General features: G+C 37.5%; 1 protein-coding gene across 1 annotated transcript in view; it reads left to right on the forward strand.

Annotated features, from left to right (window-relative positions):
* LOC126470028 (E3 ubiquitin-protein ligase HUWE1) overlaps positions 1-18,591 on the forward strand; it is a 458,288-nt gene that overhangs the window by 267,732 nt on the left and 171,965 nt on the right. Inside the window, exons 26-33 of the mRNA XM_050097515.1 lie at positions 4,898-5,088; positions 7,025-7,265; positions 8,038-8,197; positions 9,581-9,756; positions 12,318-12,518; positions 12,618-12,767; positions 13,235-13,374; positions 13,569-13,807. Coding sequence (XP_049953472.1) covers positions 4,898-5,088; positions 7,025-7,265; positions 8,038-8,197; positions 9,581-9,756; positions 12,318-12,518; positions 12,618-12,767; positions 13,235-13,374; positions 13,569-13,807 — 1,498 coding nt within the window. The remainder of the gene's footprint in view (positions 1-4,897; positions 5,089-7,024; positions 7,266-8,037; positions 8,198-9,580; positions 9,757-12,317; positions 12,519-12,617; positions 12,768-13,234; positions 13,375-13,568; positions 13,808-18,591) is intronic.

Here is an 18,591-nt window from a genome sequence, read left to right on the forward strand (position 1 = left end):
AGTCCTCTGTCACCTGCTCCAGACCAGCACTAGGGTTAAAAAAGTTGATGACATGGTCCTCTGATTCTAGTTCATCCCGCAAAAGTTGGCCAACACCTCTTCCATGGGAACTACCTAACAACAACACTTTCTGTCTCTCTACTGATTTCCCTACATTATTACTTTTCAATTTGCTGCTGAAAGTTCGTTGTGCCCTGTCTACACCTGCAATTGCTTGAGGCTCACCAGCTTTTAATTGAAGCAACAGGTCAAATCTATTTTCCACATTCTCCACAGAGCTGTCAGACAAAGTTATAGGTCTGTTCCTCCTGTTGCCTGATGCCACTTCCCCCCTCTCTTTACCCTTCTCCCACTTTAAACTGTCAAGATCTCCCTTGGCCTTGTCTAACTCAGCCTGAAAGGCAGCAATTTTCCCCTCCTGTCCTAGTATCGTCCTGTCTCTACTACATATGCTACAAAACCACTGATGAGGCTCATCTATTTCCCCTAATCCCACACCACTACAGTCACCCACATGGAAAAAACTACAGCACCCGTCACACCAAAGCCCCAACCTAACAATTCTATGGAAAGTCAATCACTTTTCACACATGATAAACATAATAGTTTATTAAGAATAAATCAGTTAAGTTACAGATACACACGAAAAATTGATTCCACAAATCTGGCCTATACGCAACTGATAAACAAAAACAAAAGTGTGGGGTTCCTGAAAAACAACTTAAACTTTATGCTACTTTCTGGAAATGTGAGTTAAATAAAGAGGAGGTATGCTACAGTTCAATTGCTGGAGAGAGCAAAGAACAATTAAATGAAATTCTATAGGTTTGCTGCACCGAAACGTAAACAGAAAATGACTATAACCCGACTGTACAATCTTTTTCGCATTTTCTGCTAGATTACATAAGAAAAAATGAAACTTTTAATTGTATGCTTCAAAAGCACACTAATACACCTATTTACCATGTAATCAGTACTAAACTAAATGTTGTTGTTATCTAAAATGACTTATCGTCACGAGAACACCAAAACTTGTGCTAATCGCCTGGCTGCAGGGCTGAAAAGTAATGCTTCTGTATTTTTTATGTGAAGATTGTTAAAAGCTTTTTAAATAAAACAAACATTAATATTGTACATTTTTATTATCCATGTCTACATATTTACAAGTTGTATATACGAGGCGTGTTTTTTAAGCAAGTACCATTTTGAAATTAAAAAAGACGTGCTAAGATATCTCAATAATTTTATTTTTACATGAAACCCTGTACCTTAATCTACTTTTCTACATAATTTCCGTAAATATTGAGGCACTTGTCATAACATTGTACCAGGTTTTGGATACCCTCCTCATAGAAGTCTGCCGCCTGACTTGTTAACCACTGCGTCACCACTGCTTTGACTTCGTCATCATCTTGAAGACGCTGACTGCCCAGGTGTTTCTTCAAGTGCAGGAACAGATGGTAGTCACTGAGCGCAAGTGGGGGCTGTACAGAGGATGATTTTGAGTTTCCCATCGAAAATATGTGACGAGATCTTTGGTCTGATTCGTCACATGCCGACAGGCATTGTCTTGCAGCAAAACGGTCTCCTTACTTAACTTCCATGGACTGTTGCTTTGATTCTGGTGTGACATATGCACATATGTTTCATCACCCATAACAATTTGGCTTAAGAAATCATCGGCGTCATCGTGGTACCGCTCAAGGAAAGTCAATGCACTGTCTAAACATTTGGTTTTGTGCACACCCGTCTACATTTTTGGCACCCAATTCGGTAATTCAAGTGCTCAGTCACAATGCCATACAAAACACTACAAGAAACATTAGGGAAGTCATACCGCAAGGAGGAAATCATAAGCGTCTGTTTTCTTTCATCTTATTGTCCACTTCCTGCACCAAACTTTCATTAACGACCGAAGGACGCCCACACCATTGTTCATCATGCACATTTGTGCGGCCATCTTTAAATGCTCTCACCCACTTTCTTACCATTCTATCACTCATAATATTTCCTCCGTAAACTGCATAGATCTCACGATGAATATCGATCGCTTTTAGGCCTTTAGCAGTGAGAAATCATATAACAGCCCATACTTAAGTCGGGGGGACTCACGATTATCGGAGGCATCTTAAACACTCGGTACATAAAGTAAACAAGGAAGAATTGGACTGTAATGGCGTCAGTGTGTAGATTAAGGTACAGGCTTTCATGGAAAAATAAAATTATTGAGATATCTTAGCACGTCTTTTTTTAATTTCAAAATGGTACTTACTTAAAAAGCACGCCACCAACAAACATCTCTACAGACACAATGAGGTGACATAAAAGCAGCTAAAGAAAATATCACATACAGTTTCTTAAGATTTTCCCAGTAAACCGAAATTGACTATTTGCCATACCTACTACCATCCTTACGTACTTGTTCCATTTCACATCACTTTGCAATGTTATGCTTTGCTATTTAACTTACATTGCTGTGTCAAGCAGCACAACACTAATGCTGTTCTTGTACATTGTTTTTTCTATTCACCTGCATTAACTTACATTTTTCAACATTTAGGGCGAGCTGCCATTCATTACACCAGTCAGTCATCCTGTATCCTTCTGTTGCCATTCAACAATACTTTTCCATGTACTAGAGCATCATCAGCAAATAGACACAGAGTGCTACTGACTCTGTCAGGTTATTTATGTATATAGAGAATGAACATCTTCCTTCTTCTTCGTACCCTAACTCGTGTGTGCTCATGTTACAGTACAGTAAGCATTATGGTTTTAAACATAAATTGGAAGCATTTGATATACTTACTGAAAGTAATAATGCTGTAACCAGCTGACCTTGTTGAATGTTAAATAAAACTCCAGTTTTCCTCACCTTGATTCATTGTTACAATACTACTACCGTGTGGTGGAGTTCCGACTAAATTATCAAATAGAAGCCATTGGAGTGGTCAGAAACATTCTGAAAAGCTTATAAGGTTGTTGCAGGGTAGGTTGTGCTGAAAAATAATTGTTGAGAAAAAAATTCAATATGTTGTGCTGTTTGAGTTAATTAGCATTGAAGTTAACCAATCGGGCCATTGCACACACAAATTCAGGTGGCCTGCCATACGCAGTTAGTATCAGTTCTCATAGCATTGATGACACTGCGCAAGACTTTTTAGCCTTTGACTCGGGTTCGATTCATACTACTCTCAAAAGTCCAATTTTTGTATTACTCTATTGTTTGGTTTTAGGAAGTCAAACAAAGAACATGTTTGGTGACCCCATCTCTGGCAGAGCAAGTGGCATGTGTAACAGCCTGATGGGCTAACTTTGATAACAATTGTTGCTCAGCACGACCTACCCTGCAACACCCTTACAAGCCTTTCAGACTATTTCTGACCACCCTCTGTGCTATATAAAGGGGAAAGGTTGTTAGCAAAAATCTCAACAGATTTACTTCAGTTTTTACACAATACTCCAGTAAACATGGGGAGACATGGACAATGCATATTATTAGTGTATGTAACATATAAATACATATATATGAGATAACATTCACATTTTTACATGATACTCTAATAAATATTCAGCCGGATATAGAGTAATTGTTTTTTTAACAGCAATGTACTTGTTTTCTGTTAAAAGAAGTGTGTGAGAAAGTGCTGCCATGTGAAAATCTGAAGTTTCATTTTCTTTCATGCAGTCAGGTTTAACTAAAATATCAAAGCATTTAAACATTAGACAAATTGTTTCTTTTATATTCATTGTTTGTCCTTATGAATAATTTTAAGCACAATTTTTATACACAACTATGTGCCGTTTTTTCTTCTTCCTTGCAGTGTGTTTTCACAGAAAATGGGAAAGTTGTATTTATGGATTAGCAGCTTATGATTAGAATACTACTATGGAATCTGAATCATTGGAAACTTCGTAATCCTACTTGTTTACAGAATGAAACTATGCAAAATACTCTCAATGAAGCTACTATCCTCACAGATCTAGCAGCAGGAAGGGTCTTTCATATCCTGTATACCAGTGATCCCAACAGATTTACCTATTCAAATTCAGTGACTTCAGTTCCCAATCAAGGATTCATTGGGAAAGACAGTAAACAAGGCTCAAGATAAGAGAGAGTAGGAAGAGGAAATGGACAGAAAGGTGGGGAGAGAAAATGGATATAGAAAGGGGGAAAGAGGAGATGGAGAGGGGTGGGGGGAGGTGGTGATGGACAGAGAGAGGAGAGAGGAAGAGATTGGGACATGTATTCAATTCCCCTACACATTAGTAATTGTGTAGCATTGCAAAGTTTACTCTAGTTAGTATATTATAAAAATAATGATTTCAGTCACTGTTGTACCATGCAAAATTTTTCCCGTTTTGCCTAACCTCCAGAAGTTCTCTAGATGCTATCACATGTTTTGTTACACAGGTTTCTGTTTTCCGTATCTTATTCTCTCTCCTCCTTTCTCATACTCTGTAACTGTATAAAGGTCTCGCTGTAATACTTAACAATTGTTTTTCTCATATCTTGTTGCACATACACATTTGTTTGAGCTTTTCTTCCCTCTTCATACTCTTTGGGAAGAATTCTTGCACCTTTTTATTCTATATGTTACTGTACAGAAAATTCAGTCATCTATAATGCCCAGTCATACATTTTGCACAGGTTTTTACATCAAATCTTCAAATAATCTGTATTTCACATAACTACTGTTGGATGCTACAGATACAGCACAAAGTTCTGAAGTAGTTTATATATGCATATTCATGGTTTATTTTAATGAGATTAGATACTGATATTAGATTGCACAATTGCTAGATGTTTGAAGATGACAACAAAATACGTACATGTGTAATTCATCTAAGGTAACATGATTTTTCTGCTTTACACACACATTTTTTTCTGTTACAGACAAATGAAGAAACTGGGAATAGCAGACCTGTAACTTTGTCATTGAAGTGCAGGGATAAAAATGACGTGAAAACATCAACCAAAGAAAATTCTGGTGAAGATATGGATGTTGAATGTCTAGATTTCTCAGAGCGAAGGAAACCAGTGAATCTTCAACAGTATGACACAACACGATCCTGTCAGATAATTAGGTATAGTGATATACTTCTTTCATATATTAATATTGCTCCTGGCCCCCCTCCAGGGGGCTCACCACTATTTGGCGGGTTCGTGCTTGGCTACCATGGCCCCCCAGCCTTTGCAGCACTTCCTCCCGTGTGTGCTGTATGTCTATCCTATTGCTATTCTTCTTCCCCTCCCTTTGAGGAACATGTCTGGGGTATTACTGGGAGTGTTCTGCATTCTGCCGCTGACCTGCAAACAGTCTCAACTTTCTTTTTCGCTCCCTTTTCCTTTCTTTGTTTCCCTTCTCCTCTCATTCCACTGCTTCCGTGTTTGAGGCGCCTCTTTTTTACTTCTTCCTCCCTGTATGCTCCTGAAGGCCGGCCATCCATTTATTATTCAGAAAGATGTTGATTCCATTGCTGACCCTGTGAAATCCTGCTCTTGATTACAGAATGGCACTTTGCTTTTAGAGGTGGCTTCTGATTCTGAAGCACAACTACTACTTGCTGCCTCACTTCTCCACGGCTACCCTGTTCATGTCAAGACACATTAAACTTTAATTCTTCCCTTGGTGTAATTTACAGCAGGCTGCTTGACGGTCTAACCGAGGCTGAAATACAATCTTACCTCTCCGATCAGGGTGTCATTACCATCCATCATGTAATGAAAAAGGTCGATTCCTCCTTGTTGCCCATCCGCACTCCTGACCTGTGCTCACAGCATTACTTCAGCAGTATCTTTTCTCCTGTTTTCCAAACTTTTCATTTGGAGTTTGAGTTCATGGGTTTGTGTTGGAAGGTAGCAGATGCATAGGTGCATTTAGTCATGGCATTTCAGTTACTGGGAATACTTTCCATTCATAGCTTCTGTGGTTTTGGATCTTCAGCGCTAATAATCATCAGATTGTAATGTGTTGTTCTATTAAGCTGTTCATCCAGTTTTCTGTCATAAGCTTTACTCCTCAATCAGTGTCCAATAACTGAGATCAAATCACAGTGCAACTAACAGGATGACATTCCAGTGTCTCATAGTGTGGTTTGTGGCTTGAACAAGTCAACCCTGCTCTCCTTGTGGCCATTCTGTATGAAATGGTTGTCTGTAATGCAGCTGTTACCTTATGACCGTCCTGTACTAGTCTCAGGTGCCCATATAATTGTTACAGCAATTAATAATTAAAACTGGTAAGATATTTCTCTGATTACCACCTTCTTATGAACCCTTCTGTGTTGTGTCTATTTAAATTACAAACAATTACCACAGACATGGTCCTGCTGTAATTTTGCAGTAGGTGATGTGAATTCAGAGAAATAAGATTGAAGCGTTCGTGCGTGCATGTGCATGTGCACATGTTGATTGTTCTAAGAAATCATCATCGTCAAGATTGAGTGAGACGTACCAATGAGTTTCACCCATCTGAGTAAAATGTAAAGGTTGCAACTGGAAAATTGGGGAAGGTGAACACTTAAGCATACAGTGATACTTGACTACCATCTAGTTCTCGATTTTATTTATCTTTGGAGCCTTATTGATAGATTTCATGTAATACCAAAACTTCTCACTTGGCAGTTAAAAACAGTGTTTGACTGAATTCTTCACTAGACAAATGACATACCTGTCTCGTTAAACTAAGAGGATAAAGCTTCTCAGCTTTGGCTTCGTCACCAATTTGCTACAGAACTTATACATGATGTGTTTCCTGTTTTCCACAGTAAGACCAAAAAGACAAAAAATGTTCATACATTTATATAAACCATATTGTTCACTGCATCAATGTTAAATTTCACTTAAAATATTTTTATATTAAGTTATGGAAACACTTACAAGGTATATATATATATATATATATATATATAGCTCTATCTTCCCCTAAGTTTTGTTGTGAAAGTATTTGCTTCAGATTTGTCATGTACACAAAATGTGTTGATTATACTTCCAGTATTCTAATAAACTTTGAACTTGCAGGGCATGTGTTGGCTTAATGAAGATCTCACTCGACAGAGATACGCTTCACTCAGCAATGTTCGCCTGCATACGTCTCACAAGAAATTATGAATTAGCGAAAGCTTTTATTGAAGCTGGTGGTATACAGACCTTGCTGTCTCTGACAACTGGTCCATTCAATGCTGCTTCCTTGAATATGGCTACAATACTTATAAGACATGCCCTAGAAGAATATGCTGTTCTCAGGCACACAATGGAGAAGGTACGATAAATTATCAGTGAGAGGATATACATTATACCAGTTGTAATCTAAACAAACCTGTGTTGGATCAGCATGTGTATTATTGAAGTATGAAATCAAAGTACACAAATATTTTAAAAGTATAATGTACCCTATTATTAGGAGTCTAATTCTGTAGAATAATTCCATATATATCAGACATAACTGTGCAGCTTAGGCCATTACTCTGTTATCAACTTCAAATTCCATAGGTTGAAACATCACCTGCAACATGGACACTATCTAATTAATTGTACGACTGAAAATAAAAATGAATGAAAGTATGTTAGTAAAATGTGAGACATTGATGGAGTTGTCTAGTAATTTTTTATAAGGTAATAAACTAACTACTCTTTTTGAAGAAACAAGTATTCATGGGGTCCACAAGGAAGAATATGAAATAAAGTGAAAGAAAGTAGTATACGGAAGAACAGTATTGGCAGATCATTATCACACTGTTCTCAAAAGGTGGTTAACTAGTTGTTGCAGTGCAAGTAGAGTTATTGTATAATTTTTTTAGCAGGACTAATTGAAGAAATGGGTTTAATTATGTAATGCTACACTGAGTAATTTGTATCTAATCTGGTGGTATAAATGAGTGCTATTATGTAATCGCTCTGACAGACTCAAGTGCAGAATGTGGTGAAATATTTATTTAGCATTTCACATACTTTCTTTGTTGGTTTACTTTAACTGTTTCTTTGTTTGATTACAGTGAATTAGTACTGTTTAATGATTTTGAAATATATTCTAGGTAATACGTACACAGGCACAACTGAATGACCCTACTCCATACAAGGAGATATTGTTTTTCATGCTGCAGACATCTTCATGTGTTTGCCGTGCACCAGACATGTACGCAGAAATTGCATCTGATGTTCTAAGGATTGACATAAATCACCTCTCAAAGCGAAGTAAGTATTAAATGTTAGACTCCTTACAAGAGTTGGCCTGTGTGATCCCCATGTAGTGTTTAGAATTGTTACTCAATTACTGTGTTGCTTACCATTATAACCTCTTTTAACTAGTGCCTAAATTCCTCACTCAAGGTTGTGGATTATATGAATGGTAGTACATCATAGTGTGGTGATAACAGCTTTGAAACAGTGTAATGCTGGCAAATGTGCCTGGAATCCAAATTTGGGTCATATGTGGTAAAAATTTGTGAAAGGAGGCAAATGATTATTTCATTATGTTACTACTGCAATGTTCCACAAAAATCCACAATAAAGTCAATTAACACTATGCTGTCCATTGACACCACAGTGGTGTTGTGCGTGAAATAGCGGTCAACGGCCGGTGACACCACAGTGGTGCCGTGAACATAGTATCATGCAGTGGCCGGTGATAGCAGTTTAGTATCTTTTGCATTCTGTTGATGTTTTGTTTAGGTAACAATAAGTTACTCATGTCAACAAGTTTTTTGTTTAAGTACTTGTGCCCTTTCATTATGGCAGATGAAAGCTCAATAGGATTATTTATGATGAATTTGCGGACGTCTTGTCTGACGTTTCGGACGACTTGGCCGATTGGGAAGAAGACATTGGATGGCAAAAAAATGAAAGTGAAGTAGAATCGTAGGAAGATAGTGAAATACATCCAAGAATAATTTGCCGAATGCTACGGTTGCCAACTGATTCAGCTGAATCGGATGAAGAAGACAGTGCACAGTGGTCAGACTTTGATTTACCGAGGACCAATAATAAATTGAAGGATCCCTGGGTCCAAATGTATTTCCCAAAGATACACAGAGTGTATCTAGAATTATATTTTGAGAAAGATCTATTTGAATATATTAGCAATGAAACCAACAAGTACTATGGTCAAAACTGCAATAGAAGGAAACTGGATTTCAAAAAATGCCAAATCTGTCGACGTTATGGGACCTCTCTCTCTTTCTCTCTCTCTCACCCTCACCCTCACCCTCACCCCACCCCCCCCTCCCTCCATCAGACCAGTTTTCAATTGCCACTACATATGTGGCATTTCCTGAAATCACCTAGATTTTATAACATGCAAAAAGCAGTAGAAGTAGAGATATAATATTTGATTCAACATGTTTAAATGTTGTTTGTCACTATTCATAATTGTGGAATCGCAGTTTGTCCATATTAAGAGAGGTTTTACAATTACTTTTATTTCTTCCTTGCTGCACAATAGGTGTTTGTATTGGAAAAGTGTAAAGTTTTGAATTATGTTAATGATTTTTTTGTTAGCTGGAAGGTATTTTTAGCTTTTGTATTAAAATTCCTCAGGACTCAAAATTTACATGTACTTCTTATATGGTTCTTTCCTAGATGATGATGAAGGCCAGCGGTTGCTTGTCAAGTGCCTCCCATCCAAAAATACAACTGCTGAAGCAAGGGATGATGACTCAGTTAAAGTTGTCATTGATCTTTTGAATGCACTTATTGAGCCTCACAATACTCAAGATGTAGAAGTGAAATCAGTTGGCAGCAAAGTTCAAGAGAAGGTAAATACATATTATACATACCTTTTTTTTCAATATGTATATTTAAAAGGCTCTCTTTGTAGGTCTGACTAATCTACATTACTTATAAATATGTAATTCTTTAACTCAGCTTATAGTTTTTTATACAAGTAAACATTAAGGAAACAAGGATCAAACTAATCCTATATGACATACACATTTGTACAGCACAACCCAAGATTGTCAGATGCTCCATACCCTACAAATGCAAAAATGTCTGGGAGAGTGGGGTGCTGCCCCACCTCTCTCCCTCCTCTCTCTGCTCCATTCCCCCCCCCCCCCCCCCCCATCCCCAGAAAGCAGCATTCAGCAGTGGTAGAACTAACTGTTGATTGCTTAGGAAAGCCTGTCATTCATAACTGTTTCCAGCACATACCTTGCTTCCTGTGTAATCATTACTGCAACCATGCTTGGAGCATTTGGATGGTTTAAAATAAAACTCTCAGGTATACCTCCCTCACCTTACAGAATGTGCTGTATCCACTGTGTAGGTGAAAAGAAAAAGAAAATTTTAACATTATTCTAATCCATAGTTTTAAGATACATTATGTATGCCACTAAACTAAGAGGGTAAGTCAATTATTATCTGCAATTTAGTTATATTTTTGGTTATTTTGGTAGACTGTCATTTTACATTGATGACGCATGCTTTGTTTATTTGTTGTGGTATCGTTGCAATTTTCAAGCTGCTAGGTTAGTTTCATTATCACTGCCATGCTGTTAATCATGGCTGCTCTACTGTCTACTTGCACCAAAGAAAAACAACGTTCAGTGATCCATTTTTTTACGGTTGGAAGGCATATCAGGGGCTGAAATTCATCAAAGGTTTTCGGTGCACTACGGGAACAGTATTTTGCCACAATGGAGTGTCTATGAATGGAATGAAAAATTCTGAAATGGTCGCACAAGTGTTACCCACAATGAAGGAGATGGACGACTATTTACCACCACAAATGAAGAAACCATTGAGCAATCACATGAAATGAAATAATTCTCTTAGACAGATGATTAACTATTGATGAAGTGGCACATTGTCTACAAATAGACATGTTTCTGCCTACGAAATCATCCCCAACAGACTTGGGTTTCATAAAGCTTGTGCAAGATAGGTCCCAAAACAACTCTCACATTTGCATAGAAAAACGCACTTGGACATCTGCAGAAATGTCTGGATCACTATGGTAATGAAGGGGACAACTTCTTAGACAGGATCAGTACTGGTAATGAAACATGGATCCATCATTATGAGCCAGAGAGGAAATGGCAGAGTATCGAATAGAAACATTCAAATTCACTGTGCAAGAAAAAGTTAAAGACCCAACCATCCGCAGGAAAACCAATGCTTACAGTTTTTTGGGATGCACAAGGTCCAGTACTGGAACTTCATGGGGAAAGGGGCACATCAATAAACAGTGTACATTAAAGTGAGATACTTGCTGCCAGGCCAAAACCTGCAATTCGAAACAAATGCTGAGGATTGCTGTCAAAAGGTGTTGTTGCATGACAATGCCCATCCGCATACTGCTGCCCACGTGGCTAAAACACTCCAAAAACTCAAATTTGAAGTGCTGGATCATCCTCCATATAGTCCCAATCTTGGCCCTTCTGGCTATCATTTGTTTGGTCCACTCTAACAGGCATCAAGTGGCTGTCGATTTGCCTAGGACGAAGCAGTGAAAGAAGCAGTTCATTCCTGGCTCACAGCTCAACAGAGAACCATGTTTTATGAGGTCATCAGGAAGCTTGTACGGCAATTGATGTAGTGCATTGAAATGCAAGGAGACCATGTCAAAAAATGATTTCTTGTAAGTTTCCTATTTGATTACAATAAAATTTTGTAACTACTTTGCAGATAATAATTGACTTACTCTCGTAGTGGTGTGTGTTCCATATTCATGCAATCTCAGTTTTATTTATAGCCATCTCCATGGCATTGTAATTACTTATGTTCACAAAGTACAAACTGGCAGACAGATATCTTGATGTTTCAGTCTACTTTGTTGTCTTTAGATTATAGACAAACATTGCGTGTGCGTGCGCGTGCACACATGCATGCACGCACACGCACACAGTGTCTTAAAGGAAGAAATAATGCCCAGTTTCTACAAAGAACTTAACTTCAGCATGGAAACATTTTTCGTACAGATGTGTTGCTGGATTTGGCTTCAGATAGTTATTGTTTATTTTTAAATGCATTGCAGGTCATTATGTTGGTTGAAGAAGCATTTGGCATTTGGCTTTGCCATAATCAAAGTACTTCTGAATAATTTGAATGCTGGATGGCAATTTTTAATGTGCAATACAAGCAGCTGCCAAGTATTGGTTTGACCAGCATAATGAAAAGTAAAAATTTAAATAAATAATCCAAGCTGAAAATGATATTATTACTTTATAATTCTGGGTTTTATTTTTTATACAGAGTGTACTAATAAACACCGTTCACACTGCCTTTAACCTTTTTAGGTTTGACTATAAACTGTGTAAGTTCAAATTGAGTAACAAAATTATAAGATATAATGCATGTACTTTGTTTTATGATTTAGATAAAAAATAAAGAAAGTTCAAACACAAAAACTTCTCTGAAGACCACAGAAGGCAGTTCATCCCAGGCATGGAGACGCCCACTCCTAACTAAGTCAGCAATTCTTAAAATTTTAGCAGATATTGCGAAGTCTTATTCGGCATTTGCAAAAGTTATAAGTGATCACGTTTACACTGCTGGACAGACAGAATTGGTTAAAGAGGTAAGGTCATTCCTTGCTAGTAAAATTTATGAATTACTAAATTTGAACAAGATTGTAAAACAAGTATTCTGACTAGTAAACAATTTTTTATTTTAACAGGAGTGTTCAGCACTGGCTTTCATGCTAGATAACTTCCTTATGAGCAAGGAACCAGCTGACAAAGAGTGTTCAACAATGGCACGAGTACTTATTGTTGCACTTGCTTCATGCAGTCATGCATCAGATGTTCAAGGAACAGTGATCTCGGAGGTATAGTAACTTTACAAAATTAATAATGAAACCAAGGAAAAATGCAAAAAATTGTGCTTGCTTGAATTAGAAATAAAATAAAGATGTCCACTGACTATGTGAGAACATAATGAATCAATTTTAATTGTGTGAATCGGGATTTTTTTTTTCTCTTAAAGAAAAAGAAAAGTATTATAAAATTTTTAGTTTGGAGGTAATTGTAAGAATGGTGTTAATTTATCACTAGGTTATGAAGGGGTAGAATAGTACGGAGCTGCACTAGTCAAATGAAATTCATAGGTGTCAATTCTAATGTAACTTCAAATATAACAACTGTTTTAATAACAATATCATTGATTTCTGCAAAGTTAATAAACCTTATTTGTTTTTCTTTGTATCTAAGCTTAATGTTTCGCACACAAATAAATTGCTGTTTGAGCAATGCTGAAATTTCCTAGAGTTTGTCAAATGTGAACTAATTGTTACAGGTGAAATCTGCATTGGTTCGATGTGTCAATTGGTACGAGTGCTCAGAAAAGCATACACGAATTCAGCAGCTGAGTGCACTTGTGTCTTCAATTATATATAATTCTCCAGGCCCTGTTGAAGTTCCAAGGCTTCATTATAGGTAATGTTAAGCAGACACTGTGTGTGTGTGTGTGTGTGTGTGTGTGTGTGTGTGTGTGTGTGTGTGTGTGTGTGTGTCAGTCATTCCTGGAATACTTTCAGAGTCAACCCTTATTTAGACACAAAATTTACATTCATTTAGTTTTATAAATGAGCAGTAAGCTGTGGTCTGTATACATTCCTTCTTTACAGCAGCAGTATGAACCATATTGTCAAAATAATGATACGGAAAGGATTGGTGACCGACCTGGCTAAAATTACTCACTCACTAGACCTGTGCAGCACCTCTCTGCCAAACACGATGAATTCTGTGTTAAGAACTCTTGAGGTGGTGACAAGAATTATTAACATGCCTGTTTCAACAGGTTCTAGTAAGAGTGGAAGAAATACACGGAGTATAGCAATTACAGATGAGCAAGCAACTAACAACAGAGGTAATTTTGCAAATCTCCTTTTTATGCTTGAAGTTGTCTTTTCAAGAGCCAGAATGAATTTTGGATGGGATAGTATATAGATTTTGCAATCTAAACATACTGCAATGCACTTTCCAATTTTCTGAACTATAGGCCACCCCACAGTGGGCTCAGAACTATTATGGAAGCATGTGTGTTGTGAGCATGGGTCCCCAAACCTTGCAGTCCTCCTTACATTTCTGTACTGCCATTTTACTCTAATTATATCTTTTTTCTGACTAATTTTGTAGGATGTATTCCCTGCTCGTCAGGCGTTGATCCTGGCTTCTACCATTTCATTCCCACACTTCATACCACTTAATTTATCTTCATTTCCTGCATCTAGGTTTTACCTCCACTACTTCAAATTTTTTTCAGATCATGCAGTCAATAGTGCGAGGGTTGCCAATTACTAGGTAACTAGTCCATTTGGGCAGCGGTCAGGTACCTGTACAGTGTTAGTCCTCTGACCATGCAGGGATTTTATTGTTGATGCACAAGATATCGTATCTCCATTTGTGCTGAGCAGGTGCTTGTCCGGGCACAGAAACAGTGTGGTCAACAGTTACCTTGCAGCTCCAGTGCTATGGAGACCTTACTTTTGGGATTACCCTCATATTTATTACCACTTTCTGATGACCATGTGGCCGTGCAGTTCTAGGCGCTCAGTCCGAAACGGCATGACTGCTACGGTCGCAGGTTCGAATCCTGCCTTGGGCAAGGATGTGTGTGATGTCCTTAGGCTAGTTAGGTTTAAGTAGTTTTAAGTTCTAGGGGACTTATGACCTCGGATGTTAAGCCCCATAGTGCTCAGAGCCATTTGAAAAATTTTTGATGACCATGTCACTTAATTGGCTCCACCAGAGGGACAAATTACCACACTGGCCCCTTCGAAGAGCCAACTGATGGGTGGATACATCTTCTGTTATCTTCGTTCCCTTCTCTGCCAGACTAGACTTCATTGATGACATTGTGGATGGGAATGTATGTTTCTTCATCCCAAATGTGGGTCAAGCTCAGTAGTCTTTTGGGCTGCCAGAGACAGACAACTGTTCTGGGTTTCTTCCTTCAGGGTGGTATATGTACTGTGGCAGCAGTTCTTGGTGAACACCGTGTGACCCACTTTGCAAGCACATTAATGCCCTGTTCTTATCTTGCTGCTTTTCAAAGGCATAAACAAGAAGTTAAAGGCATCTTACTGTCTAACTTAAACATGTTGTTGGGGTGGTCTCTGTTTGTATATATTTTCTGTGACAGCAAAGATTGCTTGATTTTAGGACCTTTACTCCAATTACTAGTTTTGACAAAATTGTGCGGTCATCTTCATATTGACATTGCACTGTATGAAAAGGAAATAGGTAATTGGTAATCTGCATAAGATATAACCATTTTTTGGGATGACCCAAAGTTTTTACAAATAAGTTCACATTCCTTTGCATATCTGTTCACATAAATTTGTCACTGAAATTTTGAGAACAAAGTGTAGTTACATTAAAATATTCCACTTGGTTTGTCATTTATAGAACATAATGCTCCCAGATATATTGCCAAATGAATAAAAAGGAAAAGTACAACGTACCCGGCACCAGTTAAGTTAAAAATACATGCCAAGTTGACGGCCTTACATCATCCGAACTGAGGCACCACAGAGCCTTTTCGACTTGTTATGTACGCATCAGGTGATGCAATAATATTAACTGGCGATATGTTGAAATATTTTGAAATTAATCTCATGAAATGTGTTTCACAAAATTTAAAATGCACATTAAACAGTATAGGAATCACAAAGATAAATCCTTACATCTTATTCATATACGACGATATGGTGCATTTCACCAATATAAATTACATGTATGGAAAAATGTAACCTTAACGTGTATTTGCTCTCCTCCTAGATTGTCATTGTCTTACAAGCGCTCAATACACAACGGCTGATGAAGTTGCCCGCTGTAAATGACTCCCCTCCCCCCCCCCTTTTTTTCCCCCTTATACAATTCACTAATCCATCAAAGCCATATTTGCAGTGAGCGTATTTTGATGAGCCAATGACAATACTGTATAGTCAGTGATGAACAGATTGTAGAATATGCTAACATAAATACAGATTATCATTTATGAAACAAAAATATCATCAAGTGTAATAGTTATAAAAGTAATCCATAATTGCATAGCCAAAGGTGAGTATGCATAATATGCTACCTTAAAATCCATTGTCAGTTATAAACAGAAGAATGGAGTTAGTCAAGTGTAATAATTATATGACATAACACATACATATATGCCTGTATGTTATTTTTAAAAAAAGTATGTGAGAAACATGCTATGATGACTGGATAGACATAAAGGTATGAATTTCTTTTCTTCAAACACCCTTATTTTAAGAAAACTTATAAATTTTTCTTTAAATACCCTTATTTGTGTTTATCCGTCATCATATTATGTTTCTTCTATATTTAAAAATATTAATAACATGTAGGTATATATGTATATGTTGCGTCTTATAATTATATATTTATATGTTATGTCTTAACAATTATTACACTTGACTTGACTCTGTTCTTCTGTTTATAACTGACAGTGGGTGTTTAGGTAGCACATTATGCATACTCACCATTGGCTACACAATTATGATTACGTTTGTAACTATTACACTTGATAAATTTTTTGTTTTATGAATGATAAGCTGTGGTTATGTTGGCATATTGTGCAATCTGTTCACCATTGATTGTACAGTATTGTCACTGGTTCATCAATACATGCTCATTGCTAATATTTCTCAGACCCATACCCAAAGCCTAGGTGGCTGCGAGTGTTAAAACAGTAGAATTGTAATTTCGCTTAGCTTCCATCCTACTCTTATAATTACGTTAGTCATGCACGCTATGACATTAGTATATTACTATTTCCTTTAAACCACCATATTGTAACTATGCTGCTGACCAGTTAGCCTTGCCAGCGTGCTCTGCACAGTGTGTGATAATAACGGTAGCCCACCAGTTATGTTGGGTTCTGGAATAATGGGGCTTTGCATCAGAGTGGTATTCAGGAGGGACTATCTACAACTAACCATCTCATTAAGTTAGAAACAACAATCTGGCAGCCTTTTTTAAACATCAACACCTCACTGCAGTCTTTTTGGACCTACATAAGGCATACATCACCATGTGCTGCCATCACATTTTACCATATTTACCAGAGTATGACACACATCCCCCCACCGCACCCCCCCCTTTTTTTTAATTTTTTTTATTTATTTAAAGAGAGGCTCCTTGACAATAATATATTTTTAACATAATCAGACTAACCAAAATTGGCTGTTGTACTGGCATAAAGTATCTGCCTAAAAAGTTAACAGTATACAGTATAACCTGGCTTTTATGTTCCCAGAATTAACGTTTTCCCATTGCTTACGACATTTTTTATTGGTCCCATCATATTTCCTATGCCCACAATGTTAATTTTCACCTGATTTTACACCAACACATTTATAATTTTCCGGTGATTTACGCATTACAAAAAAGTGTTTGTAGAGAAAAAATGACACTGGCAATATGCTGGCCATCCAGTAGTGTTTACAAATATTATGTGGTTAAGTTTCTTGACACCAGAGCACTCTAATCAGCAGATTTGAACTGGTAAATGTATGAGTTGGAACAATTCGTGCCGTATCTCCCACTGCTGTCAAGCTTTGCTCAGCATGGTGGCTGATGGGAGTAACTAGGTTCGTTTTAATGAAGATATGACCAATCACAACATCTCAAAACTGTCTCTACTGCCCAAACACAGTTTCATGATTGTTATGATCATCGTGACACTTTGTCAAACCATATTTAGCGCATCTCAGCGTATGGACACTTGGAGCACTAGTTGACACTGTCATTCACTTTATGTTGCTCAAATGTTTTCAGTTTAAACACAGCACCAGTTATGTATTTTATTTATGCTGAGCAAAATGTGTTTCGAGAATTTATTCTCGTTGTCTAGTGCAGTATTTGCATATGTATTTTTTGTGATGTTATCCAAACAAAGAATGTGAGTGACAGTTTTCACGTGTTTGTGTTTCCAAATAACTGATGAGGTATAGTACCTGATAACCTCAAAAAGACAACTACAGTGCAAGGGACACAGAATAACACATATTCAAATGCCACACAAAATAGTTATGTACACATTTGCTCTTGACAACGAGAAAAAATCCTTGAAATGCGTCATGTTAAGCATGAAAAAATATGCAAGAAGTGCAGTGTTCCATTATTTAAATAATGAATGGCAGCTGCAGGCTTTCAAAAACATTGATTATGGCATATGAAAATAAATGAAACATTCCCACTTCCCAGTTAGTTATCAGGTCCATTTATATCAGCAGTTTTTACTACAGGGTTATTACAAATGATTGAAGCGATTTCACAGCTCTGCAATAACTTTATTATTTGAGATCTTTTCACAATGCTTTGCACACACATACAAAAACTCAAAAAGTTTTTTTAGGCATTCACAAATGTTCGATATGTGCCCCTTTAGTGATTCGGCAGACATCAAGCCGATAATCAAGTTCCTCCCACACTCGGCGCAGCATGTCCCCATCAATGAGTTCAAAAGCATCGTTGATGCGAGCTCGCAGTTCTGGCAAGTTTCGTGCTAGAGGAGGTTTAAACACTGAATCTTTCACATAACCCCACAGAAAGAAATTGCATGGGGTTAAGTCGGGAGAGCGAGGAGGCCATGACATGAATTGCTGATCTTGATCTCCACCACGACCGATCCAT

The sequence above is a fragment of the Schistocerca serialis genome, chromosome 3 (assembly GCF_023864345.2).
Source record: "Schistocerca serialis cubense isolate TAMUIC-IGC-003099 chromosome 3, iqSchSeri2.2, whole genome shotgun sequence".
Classification (NCBI taxonomy): Eukaryota; Metazoa; Arthropoda; class Insecta; order Orthoptera; family Acrididae; genus Schistocerca; species Schistocerca serialis.